The 18186-nt window shown below is 41.0% G+C and overlaps 1 protein-coding gene across 3 annotated transcripts in view; it reads right to left on the minus strand.

Moving 5' to 3' along the window:
- The window catches only part of NAV2 (neuron navigator 2), a 245798-nt gene that overhangs the window by 91455 nt on the left and 136157 nt on the right, over positions 1–18186 (minus strand). For all 3 annotated transcript variants that reach the window (XM_074148517.1, XM_074148516.1, XM_074148515.1), the window contains 2 exons: positions 16031–16420; positions 302–424 (listed from right to left, as the gene is read on the minus strand). In XM_074148517.1, coding sequence (XP_074004618.1) covers positions 302–424; positions 16031–16420 — 513 coding nt within the window. The remainder of the gene's footprint in view (positions 1–301; positions 425–16030; positions 16421–18186) is intronic.

The raw sequence follows: 18186 nt of genomic DNA on the forward strand, positions 1-18186 counted from the left end.
TTTTTTTAAATTTCAAACACTATTAAAATAGAAGTTTTACATTTTCTTGTGTTGCATCCTGTCCACAAAAACCGGATGAGATTTCAGCAAAGCAATCAGGAGACAAAGTCAGCACTTATCCTGACACCTCTGTTAAGGTATAACCTGAAATACTCTGGAGGAGCTTATAACCACGTATTCAGTACCTGAATTCCCAAACGCTATTTAATCTTAAGAGATCCGATATGCATTAGATACAGTGTGAATCGAATGTGCCATTTGTTAGCGTTAACATGCGAGCATTTGTTAGATGAGACCTTACCTGTCGGCGTCTCCGAGTCCCAGTGAAGTATTACGCTGCATCGTCTCCCGCACTGCAGCCATGCCATCAGGCAGCCGGTTCAGCCTTCGAGTGTAGAGGCCCAGACCACCATCAGTCATATACCTTTAAAACAGCAAAACAAAATGTCATGTTTCGTAAAACAATAACACTTTTAGATATTGCTGTAGCTAATATCTTCCGCGTGGTTTTAACTGTATATTACAATTTTCTCACTTTTAAGTGAAGAATATGAAGCAAGGAAGACTTTATTCTTGATTAGATCAGAGATACTTTTTTGCTTCTCATCGTTCTCCATTACATCTTGCACTCTCGGTGATAGAATTTAATTTCAACATAACAGTGGCAAAGGAAGAATACTTAACTTTCATTAAGGATGCCTAGATGGAAGTCATTTAATATTTGTGAATGCTGTCATTAATGATCCCTTCTTGTCAAAAAAAAAAAATAAAAATCCATGTTTTATACCACCCTGAACTATTTAGCATGGGGCTAAAACAACATGATGGAAATCTCAACGCTTTTACAAGTTAACTGCAAAAATCACATTGCATTCATCCTAGGTTTTGTCAATGATCCGTGAACAATGAGCATCCCAAGGTTCATGGAGAGAAATCAAAGTTACAGCATGAATGAAATGTTTTTTTCAACCTTGTTTTTGCTCCTACATTGTATTCTGTCTGCAACCGTGACCTAGAGACATCTGCATTTAAAGTGTTACGATTCTTAGATATTGAGACGTGCCAGGTGTATATATGATACTTTGCAAATTGCTAAGATAGCACATTTCTTACTTTACAGTTCAGACAAATGAAACATGAATCTTAAAGAGAACAGAGATGTCACTTGGTGGACAAGAACAGATAGATGTTGTTGATCATCAAGAACAATTCCTCACAGTAACACAGGCTGTGTCATCCTGCTTTTTTGTTGAAGTCTGTACTGATGCAGACATCAATAGCCATCATGTAAAGTAACTTGAGGATGTGGTGGTAACCAGAAAAAGTTTTAAAAACCATACAACTACCTGCCACTCTGGTACTGTTTATGAGTAAAATATTTTAGTATACAAATACGGAAACTAAGAAGTTACTCCAGTCTTCCCCTCTTGAAGAGCTTCTCAACCAGCTGCCCTACATCAGTATCTCAATAATATTTTAAAATATTTTGTGTCCTTTCATGATAGTAATAGGTAAACAAGTTTGAAGCATCAAAATAAAACAGGAACATTTTTCTCTTGGGCTATCTTCATTTCTTAAAGCATTTCTGACTACAGATGTCTGCGAGAGAGCTTTAAACTAGAAAGGCAAGTCCCATTTGCCTCTCAAGACACTGGCATGGAGCGAGCTCTGTGCTACCACCACCAGTTTGTCAGCCCAGGTACATCTACATGAGCAGCACTGACATACGTGTAAACACGCTGTAAAAATTTCCACAGACCCGAGACTGAAATAACTCTAACAACTCCAGCAATACGGCCGCTGTCTCTGGCATACTGTTGGGACACGTAACATACCTCACCCAGTTAGGAGTTGATGGGACTGTATCCTCTTAATCCTTCAGCCACTCCTGGTGAATCGACAGTGGCCCACAGAATAATATCCAGACACACAGGACACCTTCCTTTTTCTTAGCAAGGCACGGAGCTTTTTCCCTAGCAGCAAGACACCCTCATCCACAGCAAGAAAGGAGAGATGCTCCTAGCCGCAGCCAGCAGTGCCTCGGCTGGCAAGACGTTGTTGCGACAGCGGTACTATTCCCAACTCAAATTTGATTACTACATTTATAAAAAAAGCGATGGTAAGGAGTCAAGAAGCCTTGCACAATCCGCTGCTCAGCATTGCAGTTGGAGGTATAAATCTGTACCGGGGCCTTGCCAGGAACGACCGAGGAGTCTCCCTGGGGAGTCTAACAAAGAGGTTGCTAAGCCACTCAGGTCAGGCACAGGAGCATTCACCGTTCGGCAGTTCTGTGGGGACACGATTCTCCAAACTCATAAACAAAGACTGTGAAACGCAAGAGGAGCAGTTGCACTGTAACTCATGTGGAATTTGCCTTAGGTCTCGCATTCTAATTTGTGTTTCACATAGTTTATAAATATTTCATCGTGGAAGAATTTTTTTTTTTTCCTTAAGCCACTAAAATAAAAGAAATGGAAAGAAAAGTGGAGCTTAAGAGCATATTGTTATACAAACGTGCAAACAGCATTTTGCAAAAACATCTAATGTACATACGCTAATTGCTTTATTATGGATACTTGTCTGCACATGAAACATGTTTCTGTATGAACACCTGTTGTACCTGTACTGGAAAATGCAGCTTTTGGCTTTGCTGTCAGATTTCTGGCATATGACTAGTCCTTGGGTAAAAAAGCTCAACTACAGTTGAAATAGACTGTTCTCAATATTCATTACTTTGGATACCTCAAATGAACCATATTGCTCGTAAGAGTTAGCCACGCTGAAATCAATGGAAAGCCTCTTTGCTAACATCAACAGATGCCATCCTCTACACAGAAGCTCAGCGATCTGATTGATTAGAATAATTCTACAGTTACATCAAACTGAAAACTAAACAGTCAGATTTTCAGTGGTTTTGAACACCCATAAATATTACGTAAGTCAGTGGAAGCTGGATTCCTTTGGCATCTTTGACAATAAGTTTTTCTAACCACGACCTTGTAAAAAAAAAAAAAAAGTCACACACATAGATGGCAACTTTTACCCACTGTACCAATAAGACAAGTTTCTTACATGCCAGAACAACACAAGTTAGATTTTTGTATTTTGAAACAGGTTTGCGTAATCACAGATTGAAAGCTTTATATCTTAATTTTATTACACGCAATGTCCTCTACCCAGGAATGTTTAATCCCAAAAAGATGCCAAAAGCAATGATGCCTCAAGTCCTGCATGCAACACTGAGGTGAAAGATGAGGGGAGGGACCATCTTCTAAACTCTGTAGAGAAAAAACACACTTAGAATAAAAAAAAATATTAAAATAAATGAAAAAAAAATCTCTACTATCCATTGGTTAGTCTGGAGGAGATTAAAAGTTACTGGTGCCACAAACCTCCAGCCATTGACTTCTTTTCCTTCCCCTCCATCACTTCAAACTTAATCATAGGCTTATAGAATACCATGTTGGAAGGGACCTCAAGGATTATCAGGTCCCACCTTTTCTTGGCAAAAGCACGGTCTAGACAAGATGGCCCAGCACCCTGTCCAGCTGAATCTTAAAACTGTCCAATACTGGGGAATCCACCTCTTCCCTGGGGAGATTATTCCAATGGCTGATTGTTCTCATTGGGAAAATCTTTCCTCTTCTGCCCAAACAGAATCTCCCCAGTAGTAACTTGTACCCATTACCCTTCATCTTTTCCATGTGACTCCTTGTAAAAAGCAAGTCTTCATCTTCTTTGTAGCCACCCCTTAAATACTGGAACATTGTGATAAGGTCTCCCATAACCTTCTTTTCTCAAGGCTGAACAAATCCAATTCTCTCAGCCTTTCTTCATATGGCAGCTTCCCAGTCTTTCAATCACCTTGGTGGCCCTTCTCCGGACCCTCTCTGGCCTGTCCACATCTCTTTTGTATAGTGGGGACCAAAACCGAATATAGCATTTCAGGTGGGATAATGACTTCTTTATCTCTGCTGGTGATGCCCTTGTTGATGCAACCCAGCATCCTGTTGGCTTTCTTTGCCACGACAGCACACCGGTCACTCATATTGAGCTGCTTGTCCACCAGGACTCCCAGGTCCCTTTCCGCAGAACTGCTCCCCAACTGGGTGGATCCCAGCCTGTGCTGTGCTCCTGGATTGTGTTCTCCCAGGTGCAAGACTTTATACTTGTCCTTGTTGAACTTCATAAGGTTCTTGTTAGTCTACTCTTACAGCCTATCCAGGTCTTCCTGCAGGGTGGCTCTCCCTTCCGAATGGTCCCCTTCCCCACTCAGTTTGGTATCATCAAAACTGTCTTGGCTCTCAGAAGCCATCTTGCCTTTATAAATACAACGTTATTATCGCTGCAGATTTTTGCTTTATGACAAAGGATAATATCATAAAGGCATATTTTTCTAAAGACAATATGGTAAACTCAATCTTCCTCAGGGAGGAATAAAACAAGGAAATATTACCCTGCACGTGTACAATTTTAAGAGCACTCAACGCTACCTGGATTTTTTGCCCTACCATACATCTACACAATATGGAATGCCAGTATACTAGCCTCTCCTATACAATGACCCATTGCAGTCCAAACAATTATATCACGCCAGTTGCCAATTAGGTGTGATTTCTGTAACTTTTCTCATTAAAATACATGACAAATTTGTACTAGATGCCTTTCTAGACTCATGAATCGTAGCAACTCTTTTGCACATTCAGTGCAAAACAAGCACTTTAAAGTATTTTTCTACCTGCCCCAAAATAAGAAAAAGTTTAAATATATAATCTGGGAAAAGCATAGTATCCAGACTCTGACTTTTATATAGATGGGTAAATTCTACATGTTCACAAAATTTAATAGCTTAGATAATTTAGGTATGGTATCAACAGTCAATGGGGAATGACGGCTTTTAACTAAGTCAAATATAATACTACTTAATGAACGAACAGTGAGATGGTGATGACGTCGGCTAAAAGCAGTTTCTAATCTTTTCAGGAATTAATGCTTCATACTCATCTCCATAGTTTCACTTTTCATCAGTAAGGAAACAAAATTAACCAAACTACTTTTAATATGAAAAGACTCGGGTTAAACAAGAGCAGTATTATGCACTTCTAACACACAACTGGAACTTACAGCCCACTTTCTAGGTGACACTTTTTTTTCTACAAGAAAGTGGCTCCCTGCCCTGTATTACAGGCATAAAGTAATTTGCTTTGGAGTTCCCTGGACAACCTGGACCTTTAAGCTTCTCTTTTCTTTAGCCAAATGCACTCTTTCTGTGCCTCTGAAATTTTGAATGCCGTAATGAGTCCTTCCAAGTGCAATATTTTTAGGATATTTCTGATGCTGAAGTGATATATTTCCCTTTCCTCAAAGGCACACAGAGGAAACAGGAATGCCTTATGCCAGGGATCAGTAAAATCCAGCGGTCTGAGTCACTTAACTTCTGTCCGCACTCCCTGCTTACCCATGTACACAGTCAGCCAACAGCACACCTACTTTTATGGTCTGACAACTCTACCACTTCATATATATTCATTTCGCTCCTTAATGTATGGATATGAATTTTCCAATTTTGGAAATAGATAGCCAAGGGACAGGCATTCTTCACTTAAGTATTAGGAAGAGAAGGAGCAGCAGGTAAGTCAGCAGTGCACAACAGACCAGGGAAGCCTACCCTGATTTGCTCAGCACCGCATGGCTCCGTAATACCAAACCCACATCCAGGAGAGCAGCAACATGCCCTGAAACGGGAGCTGATTCTGGCAGCCCAGGTGCTCCTGCCTCCCTCTTGGTGCTTTCGATTCAAGGTTAGTTAGTTTGGAAATAGCTGCCCAGGTGCCTCCTGGCAGAAGACTTGCCCAGGAACCCAAGAGCTTGAAACTTGAAGAAACAAAAACCTAGTAGGAATTACAGCTTTTGGATTATTCCATGCATCGACATCCACTTTGACACTCAAAAGCGTTCTCTTTTACTTGCAGCAATAACAGTTATCCTTAATGTTTTCCTTTAAATGTTTATTTTCACTAGGCTTCATCTCCCTCATCATTAGAGTCAGTTAAACAAGATCAAGAAGCTTAACAAGCTTTGAGTATCAAAGAGGGAGTCTAACTTTGCCTTTGGTGACTAGAAACCACCACCACCAGAAAATTCTCCACTGCTGTTTCTGAAATACGATAAATGTGATCAAAACAAACCTGTTATTGCAACCAGGAATTTGTTCTAAATCTGACTTAAAAAGAAATGTTAGCCCAGCAGCAAGATGATGACACCCCCAAACTTCTCAGGTTAGTATGAATTTGGTGTGCATTTTCCGTCATGATATTGGAATTAGACCGTATGATCTTTCCTGGTGTTTTCCCCGCAAGTCCATCCAGCCATTATTCTTGCCTGACTGCTCTCTGTTATAACGCCCACTGTACCAGCACAGTAATTCATCTCTCTAACCAAAGAACATGTACCCCGTCTACAAGTCTGTGGCTGCTTTAAACTCCATTCTTTGATCCACGTGAATTTCAACAAAGGCATTCATGAACAGGATTAGGTCCAGAGTTTTTGGGTCGGGACTGCTAAAACAATGCCCAAATCCCTAACATTAGACTAAATATTACTTTTCAGGTTCATAGAAGCACAAATCTATTGCTCACTTCATTTAAAATTTAATTTTATATTTAAGGCAGTCTATAATATATAAATTACTAGATTTTTACTAATAATCAGTAATTATTTGCAATTAACAAAGTAATGAATGAACTATGAATTGTTTTGAAGATGCTCAAAGACAAACAGGGAATGAACCCAGAAAAAAAATATAAATGACTTGCAGTCTCAAAAATCCTAATCACTGCTGGAAGGAGGAGATACTTGTTCCACTAACGGGTAACACAGACAAAATGAGATTATGCAAAACTCAGTAAGTATATTTTAGTTTCATAGTTTCCTTGGAGAAACCTCCCATCATTAAAGCACTAACAACATGAACAGCAGGTGCTTATTCATACTGTCCAAACCAGTTTAGAAGGAAAAGAAGTTCACCCGTGTTAACTACTTAATCCTCAGACCTTTTTCGGGAGGGGGAGGGGAAGAATAAGTATACAGAAAGAAGTGCCTTCTGTGACATCAATACTTTTCTATTTGGAGATGTTTTAAGACTTCCTGACACACGTCATTCAGCAGCCATCAGATAACAGTTTTTGGTCACTGCTGCCCAGGGCTGAATATATTTCTACATGTCTTCTCAGCTGTCTCGCCCTTTCAGGAAGTCTGCAGGCTTGTTACTATAAAACTTGGGAAGGAATTCCAAGGACAGTATAGCCTGTAAGGGACTTGGGTGGCTGCTGGCACTCACTGTAGGTGAAATCTCATACATGACCCCACATCTGTTCCCTCCAGGACATTGGCTTCTTATCGAGCTTCTGAAGAAATCGGTTTCCCGTGGAATTACCAGTATTAGATAGATGGAGTTTAAGAGAAACTGTCAGTATATAAGAGAAGAGCGTTAGATTGAAAGAAAGCACCTCCCACATCACCGCATCCACTCCTATTTAAGAGAAGGCTCTTCTAGTCCATGATCCTCTTTCCAATACTCACTCAACCTTTCTGCCAAATGCACCTTAAGCTAAAATTTGCCTTGCTCTCGAGGAAGAGTCTTGCTCCACTGTCATTTTAAGACCTCTTTTACAAAGCTAGTCAGCCCATCCAAGACGATGACACGGATTAGGCACTGAAAAGCATCCATTTAAGGTAACTGGACTTTCCAAAGCTAGAGTTAGTACAATAAGATTATATTGATATTTTTATATTAAATATCAATGTTATTTTATGTTGTCTTTGCTTGCATCAATTTTTTCCCCTTTCTTTTGGCTGTTTATGAGAAGAAAGGACAGGTTAAAGCTTTACTTGTTCCTCTTTGTCTATCTTGGAGTTGAATGGCCCTTCAGAAATGAATGGAGCACTGTATCCTGAAGGAGAACTCTGGCTATGGCAATGAGAAACTTCAAATGCCGATATTAATTATTAACAGCCCCCAAAGCAGGCTTCAAAGAAGCCAGGTGATTAAAACATGTACAAGAAGATAGAAAGACCTGAGAAAACTCACAGGAAAAGACTAGGACGGATCCTCCCCGGATTTCACAGAGGAATTTGGGCAGTGACACTTCAACAACTTCGCTAGGAGATGTCAGGACTTCACCAGAGCATCAGGACTCATTAGGATTAGAAGAACTTTTTCCCTTGTAACCAGTTGACCAGTAAAAGCTTAATTATTTTTAAGATGCAATCTTGCTTAACTATAATTATTGCCATTTTCCATATTTTTCCCAAAATATATCTTTAATTCTGAGCAGGTTTAGTTCAATCTGGTGAGACTGTCACGTTAGTCTTAAAGTGTGTGTCTTGCAGGGCTTGGTTTAGAGCTGCGAGCGTTACCTGTATGCAGGAGCCAGGCCATAGCAGATGTTAAGTCTGGGGTCTACGGCAAATCCTCTCCAGCCCAAATCTATGTCCAGCATACCCAGATTAAAGGTGAGCAGCACAAAAGAGTAATTAAAAAAAATTGCTCCCTTCTTTGTCTGAGGGCATTAAAATCCATATTACTTATCGCACAGAAGAATTCATCTGACAACCAGACTAACCTAAGGCTAAATACTCTCCAGAGGATGGGAAGGGGCCATCAGCCACCCACCTTACTGGAGCTGGGCCAGTGAAACCCAAATGGGTCACTACGTTGGAAGGTTCACTTGTACAAAGGAGAGTAAATCACAGCACAGCCATCACAGCATTTTGAAGAAGGAAAGACTAAGCCCTGGGGTTCCAATTCCCAGATGATTTCTGAAATTTTCCCAGTCTTTTGCTAACATAAAATGAATGACGCATCCTGGGAGAAGTGATCAGAGACCGTAACCATGAGAATGGGGTAGACAAGACTGGAAAACACACAAGAAGTCAAATCCTTTCAGGTGTCCAAATGCCACTGTGGACCTCAGTGAAACATGGGTGCAAATTTATTACTTAAGAGAGGACAAATCATTCCCACCAAGCACAGGCTGCCAGCCTGGAGCAATTTGAAGTTCCATCAGGGCCAGGGAACTGTTGAATGGGGTTTTACATATGCCACTTTTGATTTAAATGCCTAAATCCTTCTCAGAATCTATTTCAATGAAAATCATAGAAACAAGGGACAGAACGAGCAATCCATTTTGCATTGTCCTCTTTCATTTTGTTAGGGAGAGGAACAACGTGTGACCAACAAGAAATAACGAGGGAGTGCTGCTTCTCCACAGGTTCTCAGCAGAGTCAGCGGCGGAGGAAGAGTTACTACACAGCAACTTTCGACTCCCTCGTACCTACTCCTTCCCTGCAGATGATCCATATCGACAAAGTGTGCATGATTGCATCTCCCTCTACTGGCTAGCCCAGAGTGAGACGTATTCTGTCCTTTAGAAGCTGTCCTGCTCACATTACAAAAACCTTTTGGCACTGGAGCAGCAGTTTGAACGCTGCTGAGGTGTTTATTACAGAAATAAGCCCAGAGGGGGATAATGACTATTAATAGGTATTTTGGTAGTCATAGACAATAGGACAGTATGCACAAGTAAGCAAAAGATACAACACACCGCAAACTGTGAGCTCGTTTTACTGACAAGCACTACATACGACTTAAGTTGGTCCTTTTTAGCAGTATACTGAATAAAAAGCTTGACTCCAGTGGATCTCTAAAGTTATGATTTATAGGCCTACAATGTCTTACTAGCTGAATCCTACACTGCAAGGAAAGTTTGATGAGAGCGTGTTAGCTGAGATATAATTTGTCATAAATGATCAAGCACCGTTTTACTGATGAAGCGGACACCAGAACCATTCCTGAACTGAATGCGATATTTAAGAGTATTTAAAATAATATACAACACTAATAATATTGAAAATGCTTATGTAATGTCTAAAATCTAAAAAGATCTTTAAGTACAGTTCTTGGAATAAGAATATTATTTTGATTTGAACACTACCATAATATTTTCTTTTCATTCTCACAGCACCAGGACATCTGTGACTGTAAATCCAAAAGCTACTTCTGAACCAGTTTGAATGTAGTTTACTAAGAAGTCAGAAATCAAGGTTTCCTAATACTATTTCATAAAAGTAAAAATTTTGAGATTGCTTGCCTGACTCCTTCATAATTTGTGTTGATTATCTATTTACCACATATAGCTACTATTCTGCAATGTTGAGAAGACCAAAATGTAAGAAGCCAGTCCTAGCAAGACAGAAGGCAGTTCAAATGAAATCTGCTCAAACAGAGAAGAAAAATAAAATAAACCTCCTAATGATTTAGTCATATTGAAGTGTTATAGCCATATAAGGAATACAGTTTTACCCATCCACTGTATTTAGATGAATTCTTATCACTGAAATCATACCATTTAAAGTGCAATGTCCAGTAAAATGACTGAAAGCACATAGAAAAAAATCCAGTGGTAATCACCATGGCAAAAAATAGGTCAGAAAAGACTACAGCTAGCATTCAATCGATGTACATGGTGAACAGGTCCTCATTCAGACCATGATTAGCTAAGCCACTCTTGATTTCTAGTTAGCGTTGCCTACACCAGCAACCATTCCTGTTGCAGACAGCTTAGAAGGAAATGGTTTCGCCTAACTACTGTTACCAAGAACAAATTCTCACTAGCAGCAAACTGCATAGTTCCCCTTTTCTTTCTCTAAAAACCTTCACCCAAGTGAAGGGCTGTTACGCCACATACGAGCCTGGCATCTGAAAATGATGTGTCACTGTCTGACTGATACCGTACAAAATCTAGCAAATGAAGGCACAAGAATCCAGTATCAATTACACTATTCAACATGCAACGGAGTCAGTCCTCAATTTCAGCTCTTCATATTGAATTCTTCATCGCCTCCTAATAGATATACCTACTAAATTTCAGCCTACAACGAAACCTTATTTCAACGCTGGTTTTGGTCCACATTACTCAAGGGTAGACAGGCTGTGCACCACAAATGTGATTTCTACCTAGGGCATGCTGCTTTTGTGTGGGTTTGATTGACCTGGGCAGACAGAAGGGGTATAAAGCCTGATTCCCGAGCCCAGAGTGGCCTGCTCTCCCACTTAGTGTCCTTTCATCAATGTTCCTAATTCACCTGCTTGCAGAAAGATCCCCAGGGGATCCCCACGCACATAAACACATTAAGAGTTTATGGAAATAGAGATTTGGAGCAGGAATGCATCAGCCCCAAAGCATCAAATGAATGGGAAGGGTTAATAAAACAATAAAAAGTCTCCCCCCTACTAACAGCTGCTGCACCTGTGGGAGGTTGGTGCAAGGAGAGTTTTAGCATAGGGCCCCTGAACATCATAGGATCATGGAATGCTTAGAGTTGGAAGGGACCTTAAAGGTTATTTAGTTCCAACCTCCTGCCATGGTCCCACTCGACCAGGTTGCTCAAAGCCCCATCCAGCCTGGCCTTAAACACTTCCAGGGATGGCGCATCTACAACTTCCCTGGGCAACCTGTTCCAGTGCCTCACCACCCTCACAGGAAAGAATTTCCTCCTAATATCTCATCTAAATCTCCCCTCTTCCAGTTTAAAACTATCACCCCTCATCCTATTGCTCCACTTCCTAAAAAAGAGTCCCTCTCCATCTTTCCTGTAGTCCCCTTTAGGTACTAGAAGGCTGCTGTAAGGTCTCCCCGGAGCCTTCTCTTCTCCAGGCTGAACAACCCCAGCTCTCTCAGCCTGTCTTCATAGGAGAGGTGCTCCAGCCCTCTGATCATATTTGTGGCCCTCCTCTGGACTTGCTCCAACAGGCCCATGTCCTTCTCATGTTGGGGGCCCCATCTAACAGCTGAGGGGGAAGTTCACCCCTAGGCTGGGTAAGTGGGGTATGAGAGAGTCACTAGGTAATGTTTTTTGATGAGATACGCTCAAAAGAGTGAGCTGGGGGCACCCCGAAGCCCAGCCTGTCACGCAGCAGACCCATGGTCCATGCATAGGACTGCTCACATCTGCCCTCTGCCTCAAAGTTCAGGCTCTAGGGTGGCCAAGCTGTCGAATCATCAAATCTACATTTTGTTGGAACATAGCTGGAACAGCCATGCTTCTGCAAAAAATTGTTTTGACAAGCTGCGTTCGCGGACCCAAAGCCATTTCCTGAGAGAATTTGTGACCAGCACTAATCGGTATATCCATGCTGTTAATTCTGCATAGAAAGCTGCACACCAGGGTAATGAAAACAGAGGCAGAGGATTAATTAAATTAAAAGAAAATAATTTTACAAGGCCTTTCTGTCCAACAGCTCTATTGCTCCATTCCAAGGAGAGATAAAAAGGAAATTAACTGTACAATTCATTAGAAATAGCTGGGGAAAAAGGGACAAAAAGAAGTAGGAATGTGTATGTTAGTAGCTAGCGGGAGACCCAAGTGGACAAAACCTTCTGAACAAACCCTAAAAAGCCATGAGAGTTAATGTCCCCACCTGGACCAACCTTTGGAGTGGACAGGTTGAGTCAGCTGGGGGCTTTGAGGTGCCACTTTCTGATGAGGCTCTGAAGCCCTGAGCTCACCCACCTTACTCCCGAAATTGCTTTGTCATTCGCTTGATGTTTCAGCTCCCACAATAAGACCACTTCTTTCCTTTGATCCACCCCCTTGGAGACTTCCTTAGTTTAAGAGATATTTTCTGCCTGTTTGGAAAAGATACTCTTTCTAACCCTGTGAAAGCAATCCTGATGTCTGCCAGAGCTCTGCTTGAGCAGACTTATTAAAGAAGGCCAAATGAAACTTCCCATGACCCAGTATATTTCAGAGAAAGCATCAGGATCACAGGGCTAAAATAGTTTATCTTGGCTATTGGATTTATTTTGGCTGTAACAAATATTTTGGCTTCCTTCCCTTATCAGTTTGCCAACGAAAACACAGATCCAAGGTTTTTAGACTGCAGGACTGTAGCAATTCTGAAAAATGACAAAGTGAAACACATACCAGCTAATAAAGAGCTATTCATGCTATAAATGCCCTCTTGTGCTGACTGTAACTCAGCTTCTGGAAATATCGTGCCTGTTCACCCTAAAATTGATCTCAGAGATTTGTTCTGCAGCAAGTCACATGGATGCTTTCTTTACAAGCAACCTCTCTGATTTCTAAGCGGTGTATTATTTCTCTCCCACAAAGACACACTGCTATCCTATTTTTTTTTATTATTATTATTATTATTATTATTATTATTGGGAATAAACGGACATTGGGGAAGATAACTCATGAAACAGGCTACCAAAACATCTGTTCATAGTGGAGATGGCAATCCAGCATTATTAGATGTCAGTGAGATCCACCAAAGGTAACACCCTCATTTTTTTCTCTCTCTGCATTGACACTGCAATTATATCCAATGCTGTTATCGCAATTCAATGCTGCAATACTCCCTGCTCAGGGAATCTGCACACATGATTACTCTCCACAGACCATGTAACCCCAAATATTGTGGGGCTGCTTTCAGGAACGTTCCCTTCAAATGTCCACCGGTGCAGTGAGAGGACCTCCAAGCCGCCCACTCTCCAAACCCTGCCCACAGCCTGGAAATGGAGCTGGATCTTTCTGACGATGGATTGACCTAGAATACAGATTCTGCCCTTGGAACTTAGTCAATGACTACAACAGTGCCATATAAATCAATAAACACTCTCACATTATTTAGTGAAATAGGCTTTTGTAGCTCAAGGCTAAAGATGTGAAAAAGACATTTGTACACATAACTCTTCTTGTCCTAAGAACTTTCAATTGAGATCTCATTGATCAATCTGTGGCTGTTCATATGAGTAAATATTGAAAGTTATCTCCCTCCTTTAAAAACTAGTGGGAAATAAGAGTGAGGTAGTCTGTTAAATATGTTCTAATGCTCAAGGCTAGGAGTGAGCTGTTGTGGAGTATATAACTTCTGCTAAATGTTACATTCACCATTCTTGGTATACAACTCACTACTTTGGTGATAGAGGTACCAACTGGCAAAAACATTTTATTACATTATTAGTCCCTTCGACCCAGAATCTAAAGACCATTCTTGTATTTTCAGACTATGGAGATTTTGATTTTTTTACCCTACAGGATGACCAGATAGACACAGAAAAGGAAACGATACACAGAGTTGAGCGAAGCCACAGATTTCTCTGGAAATATAATTCATAAACTCAACAGCTTTCTTATTCTTTCCTTTTCCCCAACCTGGAATCTGAACTTCATACACTAAGACCTGCGAAGACTGGGGCTCCTCTAGGATATGAGCAGCAGAAGCCTGGACTGACACAATTTTGCGAGGGACGCTTTTCAGCTCGTACTCTAGGTGTTTTGCAGAAACCATGGCGCTACTTATAATTTATTTGAATGAAAGTCACAGTCCAGAGGAAAAGCAATAACTGCTACTACAATAAACATTGCAAAACCCAGGTATAAGCTGATTTGAGGAAAATACAAGGCACTTTAGTGATACGATGCATTATTAATGGTTTTTGCATCAGCTTCTTTACTATATGCTTCCCTAACAAAGAATTAAGAATAAGGTGTCTGACTTTTTGAAAAGGACAGTGTGAAAACATCCAAATATTCACCACAGACAGAATTAACTTAACTGGTTAGTGACAAAAGAGCAGCTGGATTCCAGCTTTCTCTTTCAGTAAGAGACACAAAATCTTCCAAATAAGCCAACGCTACAAGAAATAACACTTATAAAGAAATTACAGAAAAGCAAAGGATGTAAGATGGACAGACAAGGAAAATGCTGCCACAAAAATAAATATGCCATTTACATCTCAAAGATCAGTTTTAACATCAGTATAGTGTTGATGTATTTGAGCTAAGGAAAAATGACTGTACTTTCTAGAAGGAACTGAAAATAGACATATTGAATTAAATACTTTCTTTGGAGCAAAGAATAAATGCTTTTTCCAGGCAAGGCAGACATAAAACCTTGTTAATAATTGTCTCTATTTCTGCACACCAACTTGTTCTTTAGATTTCATTTTGTGTGTACAGCTATTTTACCCTACACAGAGATGTAGACTCAGTGAACTGTCCCCTAAAAGCTCAGACAGGAAAAGGGTTCAGAAGTAGAGAAAATGCCTCACTCTCTCCATCTTGTGGGCATAAATGAATGTTGCAGCGTGTTTAACAACAACAACGCCGAACTCTGATTCAGGAAAACATTTAATCACATGCATGAGTATGTTCATATATAGGAATATTTTTTTTTACGTGCAACTAAAACTTACATCATGTGCTTAAATACCCCTGAATAAATTAGAATCATAGAATCATAGAATCATAGAATGGCTAGAGTTGGAAAGGACCTTAAAGATCATCTAGTTCCAACCCCCCTGCCATGGGCAGGGACACCTCTCACTAGAGCAGGTTGCTCAAAGCCCCATCCAGCCTGGCCTTGAACACTTCCAGGGATGGGGCATCCACAACTTCCCTGGGCAACCTGTTCCAGTGCCTCACCACCCTCACTGTAAAGAATTTCTTCCTTATATCTAATCTAAATCTCTTCTCTTCCAATTTAAAACCATTGCCCCTTGTCCTGTCACCACTCTTCCTGACAAAGAGTCCCTCTTCAGCTCTTCTGTAGGCTCCCTTCAGGTATTGATAGGCTGTTATAAGGTCTCCCCGGAGCCTTCTCTTCTCCAGGCTGAACAACCCCAGCTCTCTCAGTCTGTCTTCATAGGAGAGGTGCTCCATCCCTCTGATCATCCTCGTGGCCCTCCGCTGGACCCGTTCCAACAGGTCCATGTCCTTTCTGTGTTGAGGACTCCAAAGCTGGACACAGTACTCCAGGAGGGGTCTCACGAGCGTCTCATTATCAAATTAACTGTGATAATGAGCTGTCCCCCCAAATGTTTATTAAATCCAGTAGAATATATATGTTTGGTGGGTTTTTTTTTCTTTCTCTAAATAATCATGGGAATACAGCATCATTAAACAAAATGCAAGAATCACATGAAGTATAGTATTTAAAAAGAAAAGTAAAGGCACTTACCCACTCGTGATGTCATCAGCTCTGATATTCTTGCCCAGCACATCCCCGTCACTCATATAGCCGGTAGCATCCATGGTGATGCCTTCCAGATCGATTTCATCACTTCCCTTGTCCGAGATGTCCACGTGGCAGACACTGCTACCGCGGGACGCTAGCTGCCTCCGCAAAGGTGCCGAATACATGTAACGTCCTGACTCCGTGTTGATGAAGCGGCTGGCATTCCCTCGCGGAGGATACCCATTTCCCATGGACGGAGCGTCGCCTGCCTGCAGGCGGGGGCTGGACTGCCCCAGTCTCCACGATAAAGGGGTCGGTCGTCCCGTCAAGCTGAGGATGCTGCGGCCGCTTATCTCGGTAGTGACGTTGGTGTCGAATGTAGTTTCCAACGTGCTTAAAAAAAAGAAAAACATTTGATTGAACATGGCCTGCTATACAGAGGACCATGAGATTTGGAGCACCTCTCGTGAGGAAAGGCTGGGAAAGGAAAGGTCTGTTTAGCCTGGAGAAGAGAAGACTGAGAGGGGAACTCATCAATGCTTATCAATATTTAAAGGGTGGGTGTCAAGAGGATGGGGCCAGACTCCTTCCAATTGTGCCCGGCAACGAGCACAAACTGGAACACAGGAAATTTCATCTCAACATGAGGAAAAACTTTACTTTGAGGGTGATGGAGCACTGGAACAGGCTACCCAAAGAGGTTGTGGAGTCTCCTTCTCTGGAGATATTCAAAACCCACCCGGCTGAGTTCCTATCCAGCCTGCTCTGGGTGAGCCTGCTTTGGCAGGGGGGTTGGACCAGATGATCTCCAAAGGTCCCTTCCAACCCCGACCATTCTGTGATTCTCCGATTCAGGTGATTGCAAGACCCTACACCCTGAACACTCACCAAGTTACAGGTTGTAAGTAACAGCACTAGCAGAATTTACCTGCTACAATGCCTTGAGAGTGTTAGCTCCATTCCTACAACACTGTTCTTAAACACACCAGGTGTTCAACAAATATGTGGGAAGACTTAAGTAAGAATTTTTAATGGATTATCCACAGTATCAAAGCAGAACTTTTTCATCTTCATACATAACCCTACCATACTGTGGTTTTGCCAGTCTAGCCAAGGGAGTAGGATATTAAGCCGACTAAAGGAAAACCAACTTAAGTACTATTTTTCTGATACGTTTTCATTTTTTGGCTGCATTCATTTAAGTCCTAATACTCTGGAGACGTCTCACACCAAGGTGGTAGCTATTTTAACACCAAGAAAAGGATTAAATGGAGAAAATAAGAAGAAAAGCCAAACACATTTATTTTTCAAGTTATATTTTATATATTCATGAATTGAATATGTATTTCAAAATATTGATAATATTTAAACAGAGCTGTGGTTACAAAAGCATTTCAGCTCACAGCCTGTAAATACAGATTTTGACAAACGTCAGCTATATGAAATCTTCCATTTCTCATGTCTGAGGTTGTGAATATGTTGCATTCCTCCAACAGTAATGTCAGCAGGGTCTGATAATGCTGCAACCACTTATCTCAGTAGTGATATTGATGTCAAAAGTATTTTCCAATGTGCTTAAAAAAATAAATGCACTTGATTAAATGTAGACGGCTAACTGGAACCTTAAAAATGGGACTGCTACACCATTCGATTTCAGGTGATGCATATAGAGCACAAGACCCTACACTCTGAACGCTTGCAGCATAGTTGTGGCTAATTTAATTGCATCTAACCCACAGCTGCAACTTCTTTTACCCACATGAACTCCCCTTTTCCTTTCCTGCTCAACTAACATAGTGTTATTCCTTTTTTTTTTTTTTTTTACTGTGGCTATTTGTTAAAATAAGCAGTATTGTACTATTTGCAATGCAATGTTACATATACACCGCAAAAACCTACCCATCCGCCGGTGATAGTAATTAAATCATAATAAGTTGTCACGTTAACTGAAATTTGAAAAGAACAATAGCATTGGGAGTTCATCTTTGCAAGCTCTGCCTCAGTTTTAGATACAAAGCCAAAACATAAAGCGCTCCTCCAGTGAAGTCGGAGCTGCAGTCCGTAAGGCACTGAGCATTAAGTAGGACTCGACCTCATTAGGGCCAAACAGCTTGGTCTCCCAAGCTGCCTGTTCAGCACTAAAAAGATCTGAGTCACAG

Source organism: Numenius arquata, chromosome 6 (assembly GCF_964106895.1).
Source record: "Numenius arquata chromosome 6, bNumArq3.hap1.1, whole genome shotgun sequence".
Taxonomy (NCBI): domain Eukaryota; kingdom Metazoa; phylum Chordata; class Aves; order Charadriiformes; family Scolopacidae; genus Numenius; species Numenius arquata.